This window comes from Cherax quadricarinatus, chromosome 1 (assembly GCF_038502225.1).
Source record: "Cherax quadricarinatus isolate ZL_2023a chromosome 1, ASM3850222v1, whole genome shotgun sequence".
Lineage (NCBI taxonomy): Eukaryota > Metazoa > Arthropoda > Malacostraca > Decapoda > Parastacidae > Cherax > Cherax quadricarinatus.
In genome coordinates this window covers 75,322,966-75,348,415 of record NC_091292.1, presented here as the reverse complement: position 1 = coordinate 75,348,415, position 25,450 = coordinate 75,322,966, and the positions used below count along the sequence as shown (strand labels likewise).

The following is a 25,450-nucleotide window of genomic DNA, read 5'->3' as shown; positions in this document are numbered from 1 at the left end:
TTTTTGGGGTCTGAAAAAAGATTAATCCAATTTACATTATTTCTCATGGGACAATTGATTTAACCTTTAAATGGTCCAAACGTATACGTTTTTTCAACATCTGAAAGTATGTAAAAAAATGTAGATCTTTTTTTTTGTTTTACATTTGAAAACATGTAAAAAAACTTTTATCTACATTTTTTTTTTGTTACATTTGAAAATATGTAAAAAAAAGTAGATCTACTTTTGTAGCACTACGAATTTGAACGCCGATTTGTTTGGACCGTTTAAGGGTTAACATTCATACAACTCACTTTGAACAGCCTCCTGGAATGGATTAAGTTCAAATATTTAGGTACCATTGTAGTTCTGTTTTATTAAGCAAATTTAGTTAGATATTCTGAAAGTTATGATAAGTTGAACTCATTATTCTGCTTCTCAGTCAGTTAAACATGGGAGTTTTAAAGTGAAGAACTTATGGGAAAATTGTTCTAGACATGTTAAAATATCCAGTCAGTTTCCTTTACTATTTTACTAATGTAAAAATTATTACAATATAGTTTATCCCATGTTCTGTGAATCATTACTCGAAGCATTTGAAGAATGTAGGAAGGGTTAATATGGGGCCTATAGTGCTGAGTTGGATATAGCAAGGTTGATTCACTGACAAATGAAAAGAGGGTAAAACATCTGGGATTGATGGAATCATGACAGAAATGTTAAAAGCAAGTGGGAATATAGCTTTAGAGTGGTTAGTATTATTGTTCAATAAATGTATGAGAGGGAAAGGTACCTAGGGACTGGCAGAAAGCATACATGATTCTTTTGTATAAAAGGGAAGGGGACAGAAGAGAGTGTAAAAATTATAGGGGAATAGGCCTACTGAGTATACCAGGTAAAGTGTATAGTAGGGTTATTATTGAAAAAAAATCATGGTAAGATAGAGAGCAGGAATCCAGATGAACAAGGAGGCTTTAGAAAAGGTAGGGATGTGTAGACCAGGTGTTTATGTTGAAGAATATAAGTGAACAGTGTTTGGATAAAGATAGGGAAGTTTTTATTGCTTTCATGGATTTAGATAAGGCATATGATAGGGTGGATAGGGAAGCAATGTGGCAGATGTTGCAAGTGTATGGAATACACGTTAGGTTATTAAATGCTGTAAAGAGATTTTATGAGGATAGTGATGCTCAGGTTAGGGTATGTAGGAGAGAGGGTGTACTCACCTATTTGTACTCGCCTATTTGTGGTTGCAGGGGTCGATACTCAGCTCCTGGCCCTGCCTTTTCACTGACCGTTACTAGGTCCTCTCTCTCCCTGCTCCATGAGCTTTATCATACCTTGTCTTAAAACTACGTATGGTTCCTGCCTCCACTACATCACTTGCCATTGTGTGTGTGTGTGTGTGTGTGTGTGTGTGTGTGTGTACTCACCTATTTTTACTCACCTATTTGTGGTTGCAGGGGTCGAGACATAGCTCCTGGCCCTGCCTCTTCACTGATTGCTACTGGTTCTTCTCTCTCCCTGCTCCATGAGCTTTATCAAACCTCGTCTTAAAACTGTGTATGGTGCCCGCCTCCACTACATCACTTTCTAGGCTGTTCCACTGCCTGACAACTTTATGACTGAAGAAATACTTATTAACATCCCTTTGACTCATCTGAGTCTTCAACTTCCAATTGTGACCCCTTGTTTCTGTGTCCTATCTGTGTGTGTGTGTGTGTGTGTGTGTGTGTGTGTGTGTGTGTGTGTGTGTGTGTGTGTGTGTGTGTGTGTGTGTGTGTGTGTGTATGTACTCGCCTAGTTGTATGGTTCAGGGGTCAGTTCACATTTTCTGGCTCTGCCTCTTCACTGGTTGCTACTAGGTCCACACACTCCCTGCTCTAAGAGCTTTGTTATACCTCTTCTTAAAGCTATGTATGGATACTTCTTCCAGTATATCACTCTCCAGATTGTTCCACTTCCTGATAACTCTAATGATGAAGAAATACTTCCTAACATCCCTATGACTCATTTGAGCTTTCAACTTCCAGCTGTGGCCCCTTATTCCTGTGTCCTAGCTCTGAAATATACTGTCCCTGTCCAATTTGTCAGTTCCTCTCAGTATTTTATACTTGTTATCATATCATATATCCCTGTCCCTCCTTTCCTCCAGTGTCATCAGCTTGAGTACCCTTAACCTCTCATCATAGGGCATACCACTTAGTTCTGGGACTAGTCTTTTGTGTGTGGGTGTGTGTGCATGTACGTAAATACTTACCCACTAATATGTGGTTGCAGGGGTTGAGTCACAGCCCCTGACCCTGCCTGTGTGGGTGTGCATGCTTGTGTATGTGTGTTAGCATGTGTGTGTGTGTGTGTGTGGGTATGTATGTAATGACTTGAATTTTACATTAATCAGATGAAGTTAATTTCTTGTACTCATTTGTTTCAGACTCAGGAGGCAACCTTTTGTTTTGTGAAAGTCAGCAATCTATACGTTGTGTCAGCCACACGGATAAATGCCAATGTGACATTGGTGTTTGCGTTTCTGCACAAACTTGTAGCTGTTGCTCAAGAATATTTTAAGGTTGGTATTAATGTTAAGTATTTATTAGGAGGGTGGGAAAGAATTATTTTCAAAAGTAATTTGAAGAAGGTAAATGTGCATTTACAGTGTGAATCCAAAATTGTTGACCACTAATCCTCTTGAAAGTCTAGATTTTTTTAGAAAATTAGAGTTCGAGTCAAGAAAATGACCATTATTAAAAAAAAAAAAAAAATCTTGAGTACAGTAACATGTAAATATTGTATGACATTGGACAGCTACAGAAGTCCTGCTGTGCTCTTTGCTTATAGGATTTGATTGCTGTAGAATTATGGGGCTTATTAGTAGTTTTTTTTTTTTTCAACAAACCGGCCGTATCCCACCAAGGCAGGGTGGCCCAAAAAGAAAAACGAAAGTTTCTCTTTTTATATTTAGTAATATATACAGGAGAAGGGGTTACTAGCCCCTTGCTCCCGGCATTTTAGTCTCCTCTTACAACACGTATGGCTTGTGGAGGAAGAATTCTGTTCTACTTCGCCATGGGGATAAGAGGAAATAAGCAAGAACAAGAACTAGAAAGAAAATAGAAGAAAACCCAGAGGGGTGTGTATATATATATGCTTGTACATGTATGTGTAGTGTGACCTAAGTGTAAGTAGAAGAAGCAAGACGTACCTGAAATCTTGCATGTTTAAGAGACAGAAAGACACCAGCAATCCTACCATCGTGTAAAACAATTACAGGATTCCGTTTTACACTCACTTGCCAGGACGGTAGTACCTCCCTGGGCGGTTGCTGTCTACCAACCTACTACCTACATTATTAGTAGTTATGGTACATTATTATAGCATTAGATGATGTGCTTTTGGCAGATTTGGCTGAGAAGCCTGTGAGTGGCTTTGTTCTACTGTTAATAAGCACAACTATGTGATATTCCATAAAACTAAAACTGAGGTTGGTCCTTTGAAAGTAGATATTGTAGCTTGAAGTTGAGCACTGTCAAGAGGCTCTCTGAAGCATATTTTCCTGGTGGCTTACCTGAGTGATGGGTGTACTGTTAATGGATGCATTTTTGAACAATTGGGGTGTAATGTCAGTGGATATTGTACATTGTTATGTAATGCAAGGCTGGCAAAGGGAGTGAACACTGCTTGACCTTTAGCAATGTCTGGAAGCTTTGTGGTTGAGGTACAGGGCTCTGATGTCTAGGAGGCCATATGAACCTCACTGTCAGAGCATTATACAATACAAGATCTACTTTACAGTTTGCCCACTCGGCTGGTAGTTCCTGAGAAAAGAGCATATGTGCCCCAGGATCCTGTTAGGAACTGTTGGACTACCTCCTCTATGTTTAAGGAAAGCAACAGATGGCATGCTACAAGGAGGGAAGGGGTCAGTGATGCAAGGATGAAATTTTTGGCTGGATAGAATTGGACCATTTAGGAGGTGATGTTTTGCCATATTTGGTAAAGAGGAGCATCATAGTAGGAAGGGCAGTGAATTAGCAAATGATAGGAGAGGCAACTCCCTGTGAACAACTGTGTTAACTTTGCATCCATTGCCTGGATGGTTCTGTTTTATTGGTAGGAACCTGTAAATGACTTGGCTAAGTTTAGTGCCAGGGATATGAGGGAAGACCCCCAAGTCTTTACATAAGAGATAGTGAAGCTTCCTGCACCCTCATGTTTGTCAGTCCAGTGAAGTGAGGGAGTAACCTTATTTCCATGGATATCAACCTAGGACACAGCCCAGCAATTACCACCACCGCTGCCAGTTACCACTACCACTGCCAGTTACCACCACCCACTGCCAATTACCACCAACACTGCCAATTACTACCACCACCCAGTTACCATCACCACTGCCACCACCAGTTACTGCCACCAGCACTAAATTGAAGTTCAGACTTGTATGCACAAGGGTCCTGACCAGTGCACAATATACATACTAAAGGAGTAACTGAAAAAATGGGCAGATGGATCTTTAATGTTCTAACCAGTAGAACACAGAGTACTAGTAAATAGAGTTAAGTCAAAGACTACTACAATGAAATGCCATGTTCCACAAGTGACAGTACTCACCCCCATCCTTTTCTTCATCCTCATATCTGACATAGACAGAGATGTAAACCATGTCTTCCTTTGCAGATGATACTAGAATTTACATGAGTGTCAACCATTGAGGATATTGTAAATCTCCAAGTGCATATAAACCAAGTCTTCCAATGGGCTGCAGAAAACAATATGATGTTCATTGAAAACAAATTTAAGTTACTCATCTATGGAAAACTTGAGGAAATAAAAGTTAGAATGGAGTAAAATAAATTTTAACCACACAGTAGAGCGAGAAACTAATATGAAGAACTTAGGAGTGATAATGCCATAAAATCTCACCCTCAAGGATCACAAGTGTCATTTCACAACTGTTAGGAAAATAATAGGATGAGAACCTTAGAAACAAGGGCCGTCAATCCAGTGATGATCCTTTTTAACCCTTTCAGGGTCCAGAGGCCAAATTTCAAAGTGTGCACCAGGGTCCAGAGGCCAAATTTCAAAGTGTGCACCAGGGTTCAGAGGCCAAATTTCGAAGTGTGCACCAGGGTCCAAGAATTTAAAAAAAAAAAATTGCTATTTTTTTCTTATGAAGTGGTAGAGAATCTTTTTCTGAAGGTAATAAAACAAAAAGTACGAAATTTGATGGAAAATTGACAAAATTATGCTCTCGCGAATTTTGACGTGTCGGCGATATTTATGCATCGGCTATTTTGCCGACTTTGACTCCCATTTTATGCCAGCTACATTATTCCAGTCGACCAAATTCTTCACTGTTTCACTAGCATTACTTCTATTCTGTCAAATGAGCACAAGAAATCGCCAAGCGAACTGTTGCAACTACAAAATAAAGTGATCAGAAATTGGTAATTTGGCCAATTTAATGCAAAGTTCAAAATATTCCATTTTCAAAATAGGGTCCGGAATAAACAATGCAGGCATTCCCGGCACTAAACTAACATTTCCTCTGTTCATTAGTTACGTTTTCAGGCTTTACAAATGAATTCCATTTTGATTTTTTATTCACATAATGAATTTTTATTCAAACCAAAAAATAGAAGATTTACTGTTTTGCAATATTGTAATAATTGTATAAATAATATCACCACATTTGTGAACGTATATTAGACCCACCAGCTGGCATGTATTAGACGTGTGAGGTCATTTGTTTACTCTTGAACATTGGCAAAAATTTAACATTTCCGCTAGTTTGCGCTCGGTTTCGAGCCATTTCCAGTGCTAAAACCAATCAAAATAATCTCTATTTCTGTAATATATCTTCCATTCTATCAAATGAGACCAAGAAATTGCAAATACAACTATAAAAACATATGAAAAAACACTGCAAAGTTACTGTTTTAATCGAAAGTTACGGTCTCAGTTTTTTTTTATATCATTATGCACTGTGTGCTGCAGGATTTGTTTTATGTGGTGCACACATACCACATAGATGTATTTTCTCATATCTAGGGCCAGATTTACTGTTCACAGCTTAGAGTGAGCTGAGCTCATGGTGTAGATCTACGGTTTGAACCCTCAACTTAAAGCCGTAGAACTACAACACAGACCCTGAAAGGGTTAAGTCACTTGCTTTCTCTAGGCTGGAATACTGCTGTATACTAACAATCCCTTTTAAAAAGGCAGGTGAAATTGCAGATCTGGAGAATATATAGAAAACCTTCACTGTACATAGAGGTTCTGTCAGGCATCTTAATTACTGGGAATGTTTGAAGTCCCTTGATCTATACTCCTTGGAATGCAGGTGAGAAAGATACCTCATTGTTTACACCTGAAAAAACCTAGAAAGACTAATCCCAAATCTACATACAGAAATCACTCTCAACAAAAGCAAAGAACTTGGCAGACAGTGCAACATATCCTTAGAGAAAAGCAGGGTGCCGCCATGAGTACTCAAAGAGAAAACACAACAGTTGTCAGTCTCCCATCATATAGAAGGGGGATTACAAATACACCCTTAGCTGTCTTCAAGAGTGAACTGGATAGATTCTTAGTCAGTACCTCACCAGTCAGGCTGTGGTTTGTACATCAAAATGAATGTAGCCAGCAGTAACAGTCTTAGTGATCAGGCCTTGATCCACCAGGAGGCTGGTCATGGACCAGGCCATGGGGGCATTGACCCAGAACACCCTCCATGTAGACCACCACCACCAATTAACCATGGCCACCACTAATTACCACCACCAGTTACCATGACCACCACCAATTACTATGACCACCACTAATTACCACCACCAATTACCATGACCCCCACTAATTACCACCACCAATTACTATGACCACCACCATTTACCATGACCACCACTAATTACCACCACCAACTATTAATTTTGGAAAGCTTTAATAATTGGCTTCTCACTTTGTATAATTATTATTTTATTTTTTATTAACACACCGGCTGTTTCTCGCTGACATGGGGGTGACCTGAAAAAGAAGAAACACTTTCATCATCATTCACTCCATCGCTGTCTTGCCAGAGGCGTGCCTACACTACAGTTAAAAAAAGCCTGCAACATATCCTAACCCCTCCTTCAGAGTGCAGGCACTGCACTTCCCACCTCCAGGACTCAAGTTCAGCTTGCAGGTTTCCCTGACTCCCTTCATAAATGTTACTTTGCTCACACTCCAACCTCACATCAAGTCATAAAACTCATTTGTCTCCACTTGCATCTAACATGCTCATGCAAATTTACTGGAAATCTAGGCCTCGCACACACGAAACCTCCCTTACCCCCTCCCTCCAACCTTTCCTAGGCCGACCCCTGCCCCGCCTTCCTTCCACTATAGATTTATGAGCTCTTCAAGTCATTCAGTCTAATTCCATCCTTTCTAAATGTCCAAACCACCTCAACAACCCCTCCTCAGCCCTCTTGATAATACTTTTAGTAACCCCACACCTCCTAATTTCCAAACAACGAATTCTCTGCATTACATTCACACCGCACATTGCCCTCAGACATGACATCTGCACTGCATCTAGCCTTCTCCTTGTTGCAACATTCACCACCCATGCTTCACACCCACTTATATAAGAGCATTGGTACCACTATACTCCCCTCTTTGCTTCCATGGATAACATTTTTTGTCTCCACAGACTCCTCAGTGCACCACTTACCTTTTTCCCCCATCAGTTCTATGATTCACCTATTTTTTTTCATAGATCTATCTGCTGACAAGTCCCCTCTCAAATATCTGAATACATTCACTTCCTCCATCTCCCTCCCTCCAGTCTAATATCCAGTCTTTCATTACCTAATTTTTTTTGTTATCCTCATCACCTTACTCTTTCCCATGTTCACTTTTAACCCTTTCAGGGTCTGTCCCGTAGATCTATGGCTTCACGTTCAGGGTCCAAACCGTAGATCTACACCAAAATTCTAGCGGCGTCAAATTTAGCGCGAAAAGGCTGGTAGGCCTACACGTGAGAGAACGGGTCTGCGTTTTTTGTGTGCGCCGTAAACAAAAATTCTAGGTGCCCGCATAGCATTATGGGAATGCTGGCTCAGTTACCTTTGTTCACCATGCCTCGTCGCAAGGCAGCTCTCACTCCAAGGAAAATTGGGACTCTCCTCTTCCTATCTGATAGTTCTGACTCTGATGGAAGTGAAAATGAAGACGAATTCTTTGGCTTTGATCAGTTAGTGACCGAAAGGAATGACCAGGATATCAATAATTGTGCAGAAAATGCTGATGATCCTCAACCTTCTACCTCTGGTGTGGGCACTCCTCAGTCATGGTCAGTTGTACCTCATCGCAAGAGAAAACTATTATTTTCGCGTGGCCAGGTCTCTGACTTCAGTAATGATGATGATAGTGACGTGGATTGTGATTTTATTGCTCTTGACGATCATTCGAGTAGTGATAGTGAGGAAACATATTCACCAATGAAGCGTCGGTATATACGCCGCCGCATGCACTCGGGTAGTGTTCCCTATGCAGTGCTAAGAGGATGGAGTACATCCCAGAGTACATCCCATAGCCCTACACCAGGAATAGACAGTGAAGGTGAGGATGATGTGGCTACACTTGGCATGGATAGACCACAGGCATTAGTAGGTGGTGGCAGTGGTGATAGTAGTGCCACGGCCATGCGTGACTCACCAGCCCAGGCTGGGACCCACGCTGCTGACTCCTCAGTTCAAGGACAAAGCGGAGCGTCAGCCACCAGCCCACCACAACCACAACTACCCACACAGCCAGCCTATGATGTTCAGTATTCACCAGCAAACCGTATCTGGGATTGGCAGCAAAATCCCAATTTTGTTCCCAGGCCCCACCACTTTGATGACTCTCAAAGTGGAATTCTACCTACTTGTCCCCTTGGAACCACGGCCAATGAATTGGAATTCTTTGAACTATTCTTTGACCAGCCCTTGATGGAAACTATTGTCAGGGAAAGTAACAAGTATTTTGAGTACACCATGGCAAATACGATCATATCACCACAGTCAAGACTACATCTGTGGAAAGAGACGACTGTTGCAGAAATGTATTTGCTTTTTGCGACAATAATGCTTATGCCTCATGTCTATAAGCATAATATAGAAGCAAACTAGCCCACAGATCGGCTAATTTCTACCCCGGTCTTTAGTGAAATCATCCCAGTGAACAGGTTTATCTTACTGTTACGTATGTTGCACTTCTCTGACAAAACCAGGCCTGACAGAAGTGACAGATTATACAAGATTAGAAATGTTTTTATGTATCTGAAACAAAAGTTCAACATGTACTTTTATCCATTCAAGAATCTTGTAATTGACGAGTCTTTGATTTTGTTCAAAGGTAGACTGTCATTCAAGCAGTATATACCGAGCAAGAGGAAACGCTTTGGTATAAAACTGTTTGTACTCTGTGACTGTGACAGTGGCCTGGTATTGGATATTGTTGTATACACGGGATGGAAAACATTGAAAGATACCAGGATGTTATTGGGTCTCTCAGGTGACATAGTGAGAAGCATGATGGCACCTTATCTTGATAAGGGGCATACATTATATACCAATAACTGGTACACAAGCCCTTTACTCAGTGATTTCTTGTGAGTGAACAAGACAGAAGTGTGTGGCACAGTGTGTTCTAATCGTAAATATATGCCCATGTTCAACGCAGGTGCTCGTGGTAATGAGGTGCAGGTGTTTACTGCCAATGGCATCATGGCATTACGGTGGCATGACAAACGAGATGTCACATTGTTGACAACCATTCACCGTAGCGAAATGCAAGACAGTGGCAAAGTTGATAGAATGACTAATGAACATATTCAAAAACCAGTGACAGTGATTGATTATACACAAAACATGCGCTTGGTTGACAAATGTGACATGCAGATTGGTTTTGTTGATTGTGTTCATAAGAGTTACAAGTGGTGCATGAAACTTTTCTTCCATCTCATGGACATTTCAATGCTCAATGCATATAATATGTACCAAGTGAAGACTGGCAACAGACCACCGTATGGTGAATTTTGTTTGTCTGTTGTCAGACAACTCATAATGAAGTACCAGGTAACAACACCTGCTGTACAACAAGGTCCTCGAACTCCTCAGAATATACCTAAGCGTTTGAGGAGGGAAGGTGATCATTTCATAATACAGCTTCCTTCAACTAAGAAGAAATTTGCTCAGAAGAGATGCATTGTCTATGCACAAAGAAAACGACGGCAACAAAGACGCAAAGACACTCGGTTTATGTGCGAGGAATGTGAGGTACCTCTGTGCATGGTGCCTTGTTTCAAGGAGTTCTACAAGCTCCAGCAGTTCTAAAAACATGTCCAGTGATTGTAAATATGTAAATATATGATAGAACATTAGTATTATACAAGATTTGTGCATGTTTATTGTAATAAACAAAAGTGGTAAACAATAATATGATAATAACTTTAGTGCGATTATTGTGTTCAATACAGTAAGTTTATATATATACATTATATACAGTATTGGTCTCTCAGGCCCCAAATGTTAGTAGGAAAAGGAAAAAATTAGAAAAGAAAAGAAAAAACTACAAAAAATGTAAAATGAAGTAATGCGCGTATATGTGGAAATCGTCTATGTTGCCGCCACCCGGTCATTTTGGGTCAACTTCTCGGCACTGTATCTCGGTAAGTACTGATCAGAAATTTTGTTTTTGTTTTATTACCTTCACAAAAATATACTCTTTAATTCTATAAGAAAAAATATTTTTTTTTTTTTTTTTTTCAAAATTTCTTGGACACTGGGGCACCACTTCAGATTTTGGCCTTGGACCCTGAAAGGGTTAATTTCCTTCTTTTACATACCCTACCAAACTTGTCCACCAACCTCTGCAGCTTCTGTTCAGAATCTACCAAAATCACATTTTCATCAGCAAAGAGCAACTGTGACAACTCCCACTTAGTGGTAGATTACCTTTTAATCCCACACCTCTTGTTAACACTTGAGCATTCACTTGTCTTAAAACCCCATCTATAAATATATTGAACAACCATGGTGACATCAAGCATCCCTTTCTGAGGCCTTCTTTTACTGTGATATAATCTCTCTCTCTCTCTCGTACATACACTATCCTGAGCCTCACTATACTCATAAAGACTCTTTGCTGCTTTCAGTAACCTACCACCTGTTCCATACATTTGCAACATCTGCCACTGTGCTCCCCTATCCAGCCTATCATATGCCTTTTCCAAATCCATAAATACAACATAAACCCCTTTACCCTTATCAAAATGTGTTTCACCATAAATACTTGGTCTACACACTCCCTACCCTTCGTCAAGCTTCCTTGTTTATCTGCGATCCTGCTTAATTCTTTCAATAATAATTTTTCCATACACTTTACCAGGTATACTCAACAGGCTTATTACCCTATAATTTTTACTCTTTTGTCCCCTTTGGCTTTATACAAGGAAACTATGCATGCTCTCTGTGAATCCCTAGGTACCATCCCCTCTTCCATACATTTATTAAATAAAAACACCAACCATTCCATAACTATATCCCCACCTGCTTTTAACATTTCTGTCTATCACATCAATCACAGCTGCTTTATCCCCATTCATTCTGCCCACTGCCTCATGCACCTCCCTCACATTCACAACTGGCACTTCCTCACTGTGACAAGATGTTATACCTCCCTTCCCAATGCATGAAATTGCAGCTTTCCTATCTTCTTCAGCATTTAACAGTTCCTCAAAATATTCTTTCCATCTTTCCGATATCTCTGACTCTCCATCTAATAACTCTCCTCTCCTATTTTTAACTGTCAAATCCATTCATTTCCTTGGTTTTCTCAACTTATTACTTTCATTCTGAAACCTTTTATTATTCTCACAAAATTTGTTGATAGCATTTCACCCACTCTCTCCTTTGCTCTTCTTTTACATTCCTTCACCACTCTCTCAACCTCTCTTTTTCTTTCCATATACTCCTCCCTCCTTTTATCACTTCTGCTTTGTAAAAACCTCTCATGCTACTATCTCTTCCTCATTCCACCAGTTGCTTTTCCCTCCCACACCCACTGTCCTGTAACCACAAACTTCTGCTGAACACTCTGACACTACATTCTTAAATCTACCCCATACCTCTTCAACTTCATTTCTTATGCTCTTACTAGCCCATCTTTCTTCCAGTAGTTGTTTATATCTAACTATAACTACCTCCTTTAGTTTAGAAACCTTCACCTCTCTCTTACTTGGTGATTCCATTCTCCTTGCATCCCATCTACATTTTACTCACTGTACCTACAACTAAAAAATGGTCTGATATATCTGTGGCCCTCTATAAATATGCACATTCTGAAGTCTACCCATCAGATTACTTTCATTATGCCTTCTATCATATCTTGTGTACTTATCCTTTTTTTCTTAAAATATGTATTACCTATTACCCCAAACTCACCTACCACACCCTCTAACTCTCCCAGTTTAACATTTAGGTCCCCTGTCACAATTATTCTCTCACTTGGTTCTAAAGTTCTTGAACACTTGCTTAACATCTCCCAAAATCTCTCTCTCTCTCTCTACACTCCTCTCTTCTGTAGGTGCATACACACTCATAACCCACTTCTCGCATCCGACCCGTATCTTAATCCACATAATCCTTGAATTTATACATTTATATTCCTTCTTCTCCTTCCATAACTGATCTTTCAACATTATTGTTACCCCTTCCTAGCTCTAACTCTTTGCATACACCTGGCTTAATCCTATTTATTTCTCCCCACTGAAACTCCCCTACCCTCTTCAGCTTTGTTTTGCTTAGAGCTAGGACATCCAACATTGGTGGTCATCTCTTATCTGCACTACATCCACACACATTCACACATCCCAGCTCCTTATTTTTAGCAATTTATACAGGAGAAGAGGTTACTAACCCATTGCTCCCAGCATTTTAAGAACATTAGAAAGAATGAACACGGCAGCAGGCCTACTGGCCCATGCAAGGCAGGTCCAAATCTCCCACCAGCTTAAGCCAATGACTGAACCTAGTCATGTCAGGTCACATCCACTTAAGGAAGGAGCACAGTATCAGCCTTACTAGCACAAGGTAGTCAGGTCCAACTCACACTCGCCCACGCCCTCTCATGTATTTATCTAACCTATTTTTAAAGCTATACAATGTTTTAGCTTCTATGACAGCACTCGGGAGTTTGTTCCTCTCATCCACAACTCTATTACCAAACCAGTGCTTTCCTATATCCTTCCTGAATCTGAATTTTTCCAACTTAAAATCATTGCTGCAAGTCCTGTCTTGGCTAGATATTTTTAGCACGCTATTTACATCCCCTTTATTTATTCCTATTTTCCATTTATACACCTCAGTCATATTTCCCCTAATTCTATGCCTTTCTAGAGAGTGCAGATTCAGTGCCCTCAGTCTATACTCATAGGGAAGATTTCTGATACATGGGATCGACTTTGTCATCCACCTTTGTAGATTTTCCAGTGCAGTTATATCCATTCTGTAATATGGTGACCAGAACTGTGCAGAATAATCTAAATGAGACCTAACCAAAGATATATAGGGTTGAAGAACAACCTGAGGACTACTAGTGTTTATGCTTGATATGAAGCCAAGCATTCTGTTGACTTTAGTGTGAACACTTATGCACTGTTGACTTGGTTTTAGATCACTGCTAATCAGAACTCCCAGATCCTCTTTGCAGTCAGTAATATTAAGATCTACATTATTTAGTTTATATGTGGCATGGTTATTTTCCTGTCCATTGTTTAGAACTTTGCATTTGTCTATATTAAACTTCATCTGGCATTTCTCTGACCACTGCATCAGTCTATTCAAATCTTCCTGGAGTGCTCTAATGTCCTCATCAGAATGAATTCGACAGCCAATTTTGGTGTCATCAGCAAACTTGCTTATGTTGCTATTTATTCCCTTATGTGTGTTGTTTATGTAGACCGAACAACAAGGGGCCCCAACACTGACCCCCTGTGGAACACTGCTCTTGATGCTTCCCCTCTCGGATTTCTTCCCATTTATGCAAACATTCTGCTGCCTATCTGTCAACCATCCTTCTATCCAGGAAATAATGTCCCTTCCTCTTCCTCCTAATTTACTTGCCTCTTATGACAAGCATGGCTTACAGAGGAAAAATTCTTTTCTGCTTCCCCATGGAGATGAAAAGGAAATAGGTAAGAACAAGAACTATTAGGAAATAGGAGAAAATTCAGATCAGCGTAAATACATATACAGCCTCAACCATCCCCACATTCCCACAACCTGCACAACCACAACTATCTGTCAATATCCAGTACCCACCAGCAGACCACATCTGGGATTGGCAGCAAGGTGCCAGTTTTGTTCCCAATCCCCCATCACTTTGATGAAACACAAAGTGGAATATGGCCATCGTGTACACTAGGGAACAATGCCACTGAACTGGAATGCTTTCAGATATTCTTCGATGAACCCCTGATGGGAATTATTGTCAGGGAAAGGAACACATACTACGAGTACACCAGTGGAAGGACACAACTGTGGCAGAGATGTACCTGTTCTTTGCCACAATAATGCTTATGACACATGTGTATAAGCACACTGTCACCACATAGTGGACGACAGACTGCCTGATTTCAACCCCATCTTTCAGTGACATTATATCAGTGAATCGATTTCTGCTACTGTTACGTATGCTACACTTCTCAGACAAAACAAGGCCTAACAGAAATGACAGATTATATGAGATCAGGAATGTGTTTATGTACCTGAAACAAAAGTGCTGTATGTATTTTTATTCCTTCAGGAAGCTTGTTATTGATGAGTCTTTGAGTTTGTTCAGAGGCAGACTGTTGCTCAAGCAGTATATTACAAACAAGAGAAAATGCTTTGGTATAAAGTTATTTGTACTGTGTGATTGCAAAAGTGGTCTGGTTTTGGATATAATTGTGTACACTGGCAGTAATACATTGAGAGATACCAAGAAGTTATTGGTTATCTGGTGATGTGGTTAGAACAATGATGGAACCATATCTTGGTAAGGGGCATACATTATACACTGATAACTGGTACACAGGCCCCTTACTCAGTGATTTCTTGCGAGTGAACATGACAAATGTGTGTGGCACAGTGCGTGGAAATCGTAAGCATATGCCTAGGTTTGACACAGGCACTCAGAGGCGAGGTGCAGGCGTTTGCTGCCAATGACACGGCATTTCGATGGAATGACAAAGGTGATGTCACATTGTTGATGTCAGTTCACTGACATGAAATGGCAGACACTGGCAGGCAGAATAAAGAGACCAATGAACCCATTCTAAAACCTGCAGCTGTGATGGACTACAACCTTAATATGCACTTAAGAACATAAGAACATAAGAAAGGAGGAACACTGCAGCAGGCCCGCTGGCCCATACTAGGCAGGTCCTTTACAATTCATCCCACTAACAAAACATTTGCCCAACCCAATTTTCAATGCTACCCAAGAAATAAGCTCTGGTATGAAAGTCCCACTCAAATCCAACCCTTCCCACTCATGTACTTATCCAACCTAAATTTGAAACTACCCAAAGTCCTAGCCTCAATAACCCAACTAGGTAGACTGTTCCACTTAGTAGACACATGTGTTTGTAAGAGTTATAAGTGGTACATAAAACTCTTTTTCCATCTTCTTGATACATATTTCCATGCTGAATGCTTATAATATGTATAAGTTGAAGACCAACAACAAACCCAAATATGGTGAATTTTGTTTGTCAGTCGTCAGACAAATAATAATCAAGCACCAAGGAACAACAACTGCTGTAGACCAGCTCCCACGAAATTATCAACACATACCCTCTCGTCTGAGGCCTGGTGATCACTACCCCATGCAACTGCCTCCTACTACTTTCAAGAAAAATGCTCAGAAGAGGTGTTAAGTCTGTGCACATACCACAAAAGCCCACAAAAATGAAGAGACACTCATTTTGTGTGTGAGGAGTGCATATACCCATGTTTCAAAGAATTCCACAAGCTGCAGCAGTTCTAGGAAAGTGTCCAGTGACTGCAGATTTGTGTATATATCATAGAACAATAGTAATAAAAATTTTTTTGTATTTGTTTGTGTAAACAAGTTTTGTAAACAATATACGTATTAATAATGTTTGTGCACTTATTGTGTTGCATACGAGTGTATATATGTACATTGCACCTTAATTTGGTCTCACAGGCCACATAAGCTACCTGAAAAAATGAAGTAGTGGAAAACACAAGAAACCTTCGAATGGGAGTAAAAAAAAGATGTTTACCGGTTGAACGGCATTTGCCGCTGTTGCCATACGTGGCTTATTTTCTGCCAGCTTTATGCCTCTATATCTCGGTAAGTACTGATTGTAAAATTTTTTTTGTTAGGCTTAAAACACTCGGAAATTTAATCTTAACATTTTGGTAAGGGTTGTTGAGGTGGTTCGGACATGTAGAGAGAATGGAGCGAAACAGAATGACTTCAAGAGTATATCAGTCTGTAGTGGAAGGAAGGCGGGGTAGGGGTCGGCCTAGGAAAGGTTGGAGGGAGGGGGTAAAGGAGGTTTTGTGTGCGAGGGGCTTGGACTTCCAGCAGGCATGCGTGAGCGTGTTTGATAGGAGTGAATGGAGACAAATGGTTTTTAATACTTGACGTGCTGTTGGAGTGTGAGCAAAGTAACATTTATGAAGGGATTCAGGGAAACCGGCAGGCCGGACTTGAGTCCTGGAGATGGGAAGTACAGTGCCTGCACTCTGAAGGAAGGGTGTTAATGTTGCAGTTTAAAAACTGTAGTGCAAAGCACCCTTCTGGCAAGACAGTGATGGAGTGAATGATGGTGAAAGTTTTTCTTTTTCGGGCCACCCTGCCTTGGTGGGAATCGGCCAGTGTGATAATAAAAAAAAAAAAATATTATTCATAGTGTTTATAGTGTTTATTATATCATATTAGATCAATTCTGATAGGTAAATAAGCTGTAGAGTTGATATGTAAGCGCAATAATGAAGTGATTTCTCCTGGCTCTCTCTGGAGCGGGAATACTGCCGAGTGTTCCCAGATGGTTCCTGATTGGCTGGAAGTCTACGTATAAGCTCCGCCTACTCTTATATGATGCCAAATAGTCAATTATTATATTAGAAAGAATAATGCAAGAAAAAGCGATAAAAAACAAGGAAAAAATTCCAAAAATTATATGGGTTGTGAGCAGACGCGCTACCCATATCGCCGTCACCATACCTGATATAAATGACTATAATTTCTTGTAGAAACGTCGTAGAACATTGATTCTTGTACCATTGTGTTGCCAAAGAGTTAAGCTATTTTTCTGTATGAATAACTCAATTTCCATAATTTTTCTATTTTTTTTTTTGAGAGCGTGCGGAAAATTGCCTTGTCGACCCCTTCAGGGTTTCTGACGTACTAGTATGGCTTACGCACCATGATTATTGATGTACTAGTATGCCTAAATTCTGGCACCTTCAAATCTAGTGAGAGAAAGCTGGTAAGCCTACATATGAAAGAATGGGTCTATGTGGTCAGTGTGCACAGTATAAAAAAATCCTGCAGTGCACAGTGCATAATGAGAAAAAAAAATCCGACCGTGTTTTTGGTGTAACCCTTTCAGGGTCGACAGGCCCTATCCCAGACTTGTTCTCAGGGTCGCCAAATTTAAAAAAAAAAAATAATTTTTTCTCATGAAAAGATAGAGAATTATTTCCCGATCATAATGACACCAAAAGTATGAAATTTGATGGAAAATTTACGGAATTATGCTCTTGTGAAGTTAGCGGTCTCGACCATGTTTACGCATCGGCGATTTTGCCCACTTTGAGCCCTATTTTCGGCCAATTCCATTGTACTAGTTGACAAAAATCATAACTATTTCGCTAGAACTCCATTTTCTCTATCGAATGAGTACAAGAAACCACCCATTTACCGATTTCAACTATCCAATAAAGTGGTCAGAATTTAGCAATTTTGCCAATTTCACACAAATTTCAAAAGATGCCAATTTCCAAATAGCGTCCAGAAAAAAACAAGAAAGACATTCCTGGCACTAAAATAACATTTCCACTTTGAATTTTTATTCTCGCAAAAAATAGAAGATTTACTGTTATGCAAACTACTGTATTAGTGTAGAAATGGTATAAATAATATCAGCGCACTTGTGAAAGAATATTAGATTCACCAGTTGACGTGTATTGGATGTGTGGCATGATTTGTTTGCTTTTGAACTTTGGCAAAACTTGAACATTTCTGCTACTTTGAGCTCAATTTCAAGGTACTTTTCATTGTGAAACCAATCAAAATCGTCTCAATTTCTGTAATATGTCTTCCATTCTATTAAATGAGACCAGGAAAACTAGAATACAACCATAAATACCATAAGAAAATACAGTGCAAAGTCGCAGCTTTAAACCAAAAACACGGTCAAAGTTTTTTTTTTGTTTCTCATTACGCACTGTGTGCCGCAGGATTTTTTTTCTACTGCGCACACTGACCACATAGACCCATTCTTTCATATGTAGCCCTACCAGCTTTCTCTTGCTAGATTTGAGGGCGCTGGAATTTATGTGTACTAGTACGTCAAAAACCCTGGCACGTAATCAGTACTAGAACGTCGGAAACTCTGAAAGGGTTAAAACAGCAATTTTGCAGTGTATTTTTGTATAGTATTTATGGTAGTATTTTAGTTTTCCTGGTCTCATTTTATAGAAAGGAAGACCTATTACAGAAATTGAGATGATTTTGATTGGTTTCATAATGAAAAATACCTTGAAATTGAGCTCAAAGTAGCAGAAATGTTTGATTTTTACCAAAGTTCAAAAGTAAACAAATCATGCCAAGCGTCCAATAAATGTCAACTGGTGAGTCTAATATTGTTTTACAAGTGTGCTGATATTATTTATACCATTTCTAGACTAATGCAGTAGTCTGCATAACAGTAAATCTTCTATTTTTTTCGAGAATAAAAATTCAAAGTGGAAAGCAAAAGAGATGTAAGAGGGACCTGGGAACGTGACTGATGAACAGAGAAAATGATATTTTAGTGCCAGGAATGTCTGTCTTGTTTATTCTGGACCCTATTTGGAAATTGGCAACTTCTGAAATTTGTGTGAAATTGGCAAAATTGCCAATTTCACACTTTATTGGATAGTTGAAATCAGTAAATGGGCGGTTTCTTGTACTCATTCGATAGAAAAAATGGAGTTCTAGTGAAATAGATATTGTTTTTGTCGACTCGTACACTGGAATTGGCTGAAAATAGGGCTCAAAGTGGGCGAAATCGCCGATGTGTAAACATTGTCGAGGCTGCTAACTTTGCGAGAGCATAATTCCGTAAGTTTTCCATAAAATTTCATACTTTTGGTGTCATTATGATCGGGAAAAGATTCTCTATCATTTCATAAGAAAAAAATTACTTGTTTTTTCCCGAAAAATTTTCGACCCTGAGAACGAGTTTAGGAGAGGGCTTCTCGACCCTGAAAGGGTTAATGCTATGCACACTTAATTCCCACACTCCATGGTAATCATCCTCTTTTTCTTCTCGGCACTCTCCTGTGGACTTGCTTTCTTAGGACCCATGGTTAAAAGCAAGAAATTTTGCAAAATAACTGCACGAAACATATTCAAATTCAAAGTTTTATTCTCTATAAGGATCACAATGCTGAGTTTACAGAATTTGGTTATTGTGTGGTTTACATGTAGTAAAATAATAATTACAGAGTGTACCACTAGAACACCTAGCATGGCTAGGCATTTTGGGCAGACTTAGATTAAATCTTAAGTTTAAAATATTACAAAATTATGAGGTAAGTTGGTATTATGGCTAAGTGACTAAATACTAGTTTGTAAGTGTAGCAATGTGAATGCTTTTATTTTGGCACTACACATAGTTTCAGTATTGGAGTATCACAGGCCAACTTATGACTAGTTAAAATTCATTATTTTAAGATTGAGAGAATGCCTTCAGTCACAATGCAAGCTCCGTTAGCACATGTGGACTGCTGAGCTTTGTTTTGATATGCACTGCCATCTTTGGTAGTGTTCTCAAACTTATTATACGTAGTACGTATGTACATATTATTATGTACGTATGTACATATTATTATAATTATTAGTATAGTACAGTGGACCCCCGCTTTACGATCACCTCCCAATGCGACCAATTATGTAAGTGTATTTATGTAAGTGCATTTGTACGTGTATGTTTGGGGGTCTGAAATGTACTAATCTAATTCACAATATTCCTTATGGGAACAAATTCGTTCAGTACTGGCACCTGAACATACTTCTGGAATGAAATAATATTGTAAACCGGGGGTCCACTGTATTAGGTATTTTTATATTATACGTATTATTATTATTATTTATTAGTACGTATGTATTCTTATAATAATGCTCTTGCTTACCATTTTGAATTTTTATTCACACAAAAATTAGAAGATTTACTTAGGGCACTCGTAAATAGAGGTTCCACTGTGTATATAAAACTTCATTATTGTAATAATTGCATATATAATGTCAATTTTGGCGTACGTTAAGAAGCATCTTTCCATCATACATTGCCCAAGTTTCAATAAGATAGTCCAACAAACAACTGAGATCCAATTCCCTAGATCAAGAGCAAGAGCCCCTCACGAGTGTCAAGGAACCTCCCTTGAGGCCCACTCACATCTTGAAATTTTGCTCGCATTTGGGAGCAAAAAATCGACTGAGCGACTGATCGTATCTGAAAAAACTCACACGTTGGGGGCACTCATAAGTAGAGGTTCCACTGTATATATAAAACATGAAATAACTTTAAAACACTTGAAATTTTGGAAAATTCTAGGCAAATGGAGAGATGTGGTTCTCAAGGAGCTCACAGAGTATGTAAACAAACCAGATGGGGTGCAGTGACTGTATTAGTCAGATGGGGGGAGCAGTATAGCAAGCTTTGGTCATAATTTGAAATGTCCGTATTAGTGGAACGCCGTAAAGTGGGGCCCTACTGTATGAAGCACAAGCAATTTTTGATGCACCATACAAAATACAATTTAAATTATATAAGGCTGTATATTGTTGACAGGAATTGGAAGAGGAGAGTATCAGGGACAACTTTGTCATCATATATGAGCTGCTAGATGAACTTTTGGATTTTGGCTACCCACAGACTACAGATGGCAAGATTCTTCAGGAGTAAGTTATTGTGCTTTGAGTTTCTCCAATAACGTTCAGTTTATTATATGTTGGTTCTGATTTCTGAATTAGTCTTCTAGTGTTTAAAGTATTTGTTTAAATATTATTTGCAGTTACAAGAGCACTGCTGTGTTCATGGTGTATCTTCAGTCTTTAATTTGTCATATAAATTTTTAGTTTCTCATACTTTTGTAAGTGAATGTGCATAAGCATGGAACAGTATATGCCAGTACATATGTATTTCTTAACTATAATGTATTTAAATATTTTTTTTTTCAGATATATCACGCAAGAGGGTCATAAATTAGAGATTGCTCCACGACCTCCCATAGCTGTTACAAATGCTGTGTCTTGGCGCTCGGAAGGCATCAAGTATCGCAAGAATGAAGTCTTCCTTGATGTTATTGAGGGTGTTAATCTTCTGGTAGGCATTATTCGTATATTTTCCTTTCGGGTGTTACCTGAAAGATAATAAATAAAGTGTATTACAGTTTTATTAACAAATGGCAGAAAAATTAAAATTATCAGTGAGTTCTATTAATTTATTATTTGTTTATTCAAGGATAGTAATAGGAAATTATGAGTTTAAATTTCAGTACAAGTGATTTTAGAAAAAAATATGCTTGAAGGGCTGCCTATACGTATCTTCTTTATTAATTTTTATAATATTTAAAAAGTTAGTCATTCAGAGAGTGCAAAGCTTGCACAAGGTGATGCTGCATCTGTTACAGTACTTAACCTCTAAATACAGTACTCTCCCTGTTATTTATTTTCTAAGAACTGCTGTTATTTACCTTATTTATTTTCTAAGAACTGTACCTGTCATTTATCTTAGAACTGTTTATCTTCTAAGAACTGTATTGGTAAAACTTAAAATTTTCACCGGTAACATTTATGAAGGGATTCAGGGAAACTGGTTAGCTGCACTTGAGTCCTAGAGTTGGGAGCTACAACTCCTTCACTTTGAAGGTGGTGTGGGGTTGTTGCAATTTAGAGGGTCACCTAAACTGTGATGTCAGCACGCTTCTGGCAAGTCAAAGATGGAATGAATGATGGTAAAAGTGTTTCTTTTTGTGTCACCTCTACCATGTTTGGAAACAGCCAATGTTAAAACAAAAAATGCAAAAAGAAAATGGAAAACCCTTAGTAACTACAATACCTGGTTGTATAGGGTAATGAAAGGTGAAAGAAATACTTCTGGATCACTATAGTTGTTTGGAAGTTGTATGATTGAATATGTATTGAGATCAGTGGAATGTCATGAAAAAATTGCTAGGGTAAGAAAATGCCATTCTTAGTTTTTTTTTTATAAAGCTGATATATTAATTAATAATAATAAATATTTGTCATATAACAAATTAAATAGGAAATAGTATTGTAATATAAAATATTATTTAGCTTGCCATTTTAAACATATTTCAGTGGAATTCTTGGCTTTGGAATAAAATTATTACTTTTCTTCTTCTGCTGAGTCGGTAGTTTAATTGTAAATTGTATACAAGACACAATGTCTTGTACCCTGTTAATCTCTTGAAGAGAAATAGCTCTTAATGAACTAACATTTATGTTAGTAAGATAGCCAAATGATAACTTGGGAATTTTGTTGTCAGCTTGTTATGGAATGTTCAGAAACCTTTGGTGCAAATCACAGATTTATGATAGCATTGTATGCACTCAAAGACTTTGACATAGTAAAACAGCCGTGTTTGTGGGAGTGAGCTTGTGATAACGTCAACGAGCACTCGAAGACCTTGACCCACTGCTTGACATACTTGTGCTAAGCACAGTCAAAACAACTTGAGTGGGTGCCTGTGTCACCAGTGGCCCTCAAGAGAGGGCCATATGGCCCTCTCTGGGGCCATGCATGCATCCTCACTGACACAGTGAGGCTTTCTTCTAGCTAAAAGAGAGAGTGAGTGTGAGAGTGAGAGAGAGTGTGAGAGTGTGAGAGTGAGAGTGTGAGAGAGTGAGAGTGTGAGAGTGAGAGAGTGTGAGAGTGAGAGAGTGTGAGAGTGAGAGAGTGAGAGAGTGTGAGAGTGAGAGTGAGAGAGTGTGAGAGTGTGAGAGTGTGAGAGTGAGAGAGTGAGAGAGTGAGAGAGTGAGAGAGTGAGAGAGTGAGAGAGTGAGAGTGTGAGAGTGTGAGAGTGTGAGAGTGATAGTGTGAGAGTGATAGTGTGAGAGTGAGAGTGTGAGAGAGTGTGAGAGAGTGTGAGAGTGTGAGAGAGTGTGAGAGTGTGAGAGAGTGTGAGAGTGTGAGAGAGTGTGAGAGTGAGAGAGTGTGAGAGTGAGAGAGTGTGAGAGTGAGAGAGTGTGAGAGTGAGAGAGTGTGAGAGTGAGAGAGTGTGAGAGTGAGAGAGTGTGAGAGTGAGAGAGTGTGAGAGTGAGAGAGTGTGAGAGTGAGAGAGTGTGAGAGTGTGAGAGTGAGAGAGTGTGAGAGTGAGAGAGTGTGAGAGTGAGAGAGTGTGAGAGTGAGAGAGTGTGAGAGTGAGAGAGTGTGAGAGTGAGAGAGTGTGAGAGTGAGAGAGTGTGAGAGTGAGAGAGTGTGAGTGTGAGTATGAGAGTGAGAGAGTGAGAGTGTGAGAGTGAGTGTGAGAGTGTGAGTGAGATTGTGAGAGTGTGAGTGTGAGAGTGAGAGAGTGTGAGAGTGAGAGAATGTGAGAGAGAGAGAGTGAGAGTGTGTGCGAGAGTGAGAGTGTGTGCGAGAGTGAGAGTGTGTGCGAGAGTGAGAGTGTGTGCGAGAGTGAGAGTGTGTGCGAGAGTGAGAGTGTGTGCGAGAGTGAGAGTGTGTGCGAGAGTGAGAGTGTGTGCGAGAGTGAGAGTGTGTGTGTGTGCGTGTGTGCGTGTGCGTGTGCGTGTGCGTGTGCGTGTGCGTGTGCGTGTGCGTGTGCGTGTGCGTGTGTGTGTGTGTGTGTGTGTGTGTGTGTGTGTGTGTGTGTGTGTGAATGAATGAATGAATCTTGCTCTCTATTTAGCTTAATTAATGCTTATAATAAGCACAATTTATGGGGTATCTGATCCCATTTTCTGTGACAAATGGGGTCCTACTTTATTTTGTAAGATCTTGAGTCTTAACAAGACCATTGTAGGAACTTTATAGATTAAAGACCATTGGTCTTTATCCAGTGCTGACGGATCATTCTGTGGTCTTACTTTTCGTAAGATAACCTGGTTGTTTATGCAGTTCGATAGGACCACTTTAGGGAATTTTATGTTAGCTAAATACAACATTAACCCTTTGGGGGGGTCGCCAGGCCCTCTTAGAGACTTGTTCCCAGGGTCGCCAAAATTAAAAAAAAAAAAAAAAAATTTCTTACGAAAAGATAGAGAATCTTTTCCCGATCATAATGATGCCAAAAGTATGAAATTTGATGGAAAACTTACGGAATTATACTCTCGCGAAGTTAGCGGTCTCGACGATGTTTACGTATCGGCAATTTTCCCCACTTTGAGCCCTATTTGCGACCAGTTCCAGTGTACTAGTCGACAAAAATCATAACTATTTCGCTAGAACTCCATTTTTTCTATCTAATGAGTACAAGAAACCACCCATTTACCGATTTCAACTATCCAATAAAGTGGTCAGAATTTATCAATTTTGCCAATTTCACACAAATTTCAAAAGATGCCAATTTCTGAATAGGGTCCAGAATAAACAAGAAAGACATTCCTGGCACTAAAATGACACGTTCTCTGTTCGTTAGTCACATCCCCAGGCCCCTCTTATATTTCTTTGGCTTTCCACTTTGAATTTTTATTCTTACAAAAAAATAGAAGATTTACTGTTATGCAGACTACTGCATTAGTGCAGAAATGGTATAAATAATATCAATGCACTTGTGAAAGAATATTAGACTCACCAGTTGACGTGTATTGGACGCTTGGCATGATTTGTTTACTTTTGAACTTTGGTAAAAATCGAACATTTCTGCAACTTCGAGCTCAATTTCAAGGTGCTTTTCATTGTAAAACCAGTCAAAATCATCTCAATTTCTGTAATATGTCTTCCATTCTATAAAATGAGACCAAGAAAACTAGAATACAACAATAAATACCATACGAAAATACAGTGCAAAGTTGCTGTTTTAATCCAAAAACACGGTCAAAGTTTTTTTTTCTCATTACGCACTGTGTGCTGCAGGATTTTTTTTATACTGTGCACACTGACCACATAGACCCATTCTTTTATATGTAGGCCTACCAGCTTTCTCTTGCTAGATTTGAGGGTGCTAGAATTTAGGCATACTAGTACATCAAAAACCCTGGG

General features: G+C 39.3%; 1 protein-coding gene across 2 annotated transcripts in view; it reads left to right on the top strand.

Moving 5' to 3' along the window:
* Positions 1-25,450, top strand: part of AP-1mu (adaptor protein complex 1, mu subunit) — a 144,715-nt gene that overhangs the window by 49,785 nt on the left and 69,480 nt on the right. For both annotated transcript variants that reach the window (XM_053776909.2, XM_070082881.1), the window contains exons 4-6: positions 2,414-2,548; positions 21,077-21,186; positions 21,466-21,610. In XM_053776909.2, the coding sequence (XP_053632884.1) occupies positions 2,414-2,548; positions 21,077-21,186; positions 21,466-21,610 (390 nt within the window). The remainder of the gene's footprint in view (positions 1-2,413; positions 2,549-21,076; positions 21,187-21,465; positions 21,611-25,450) is intronic.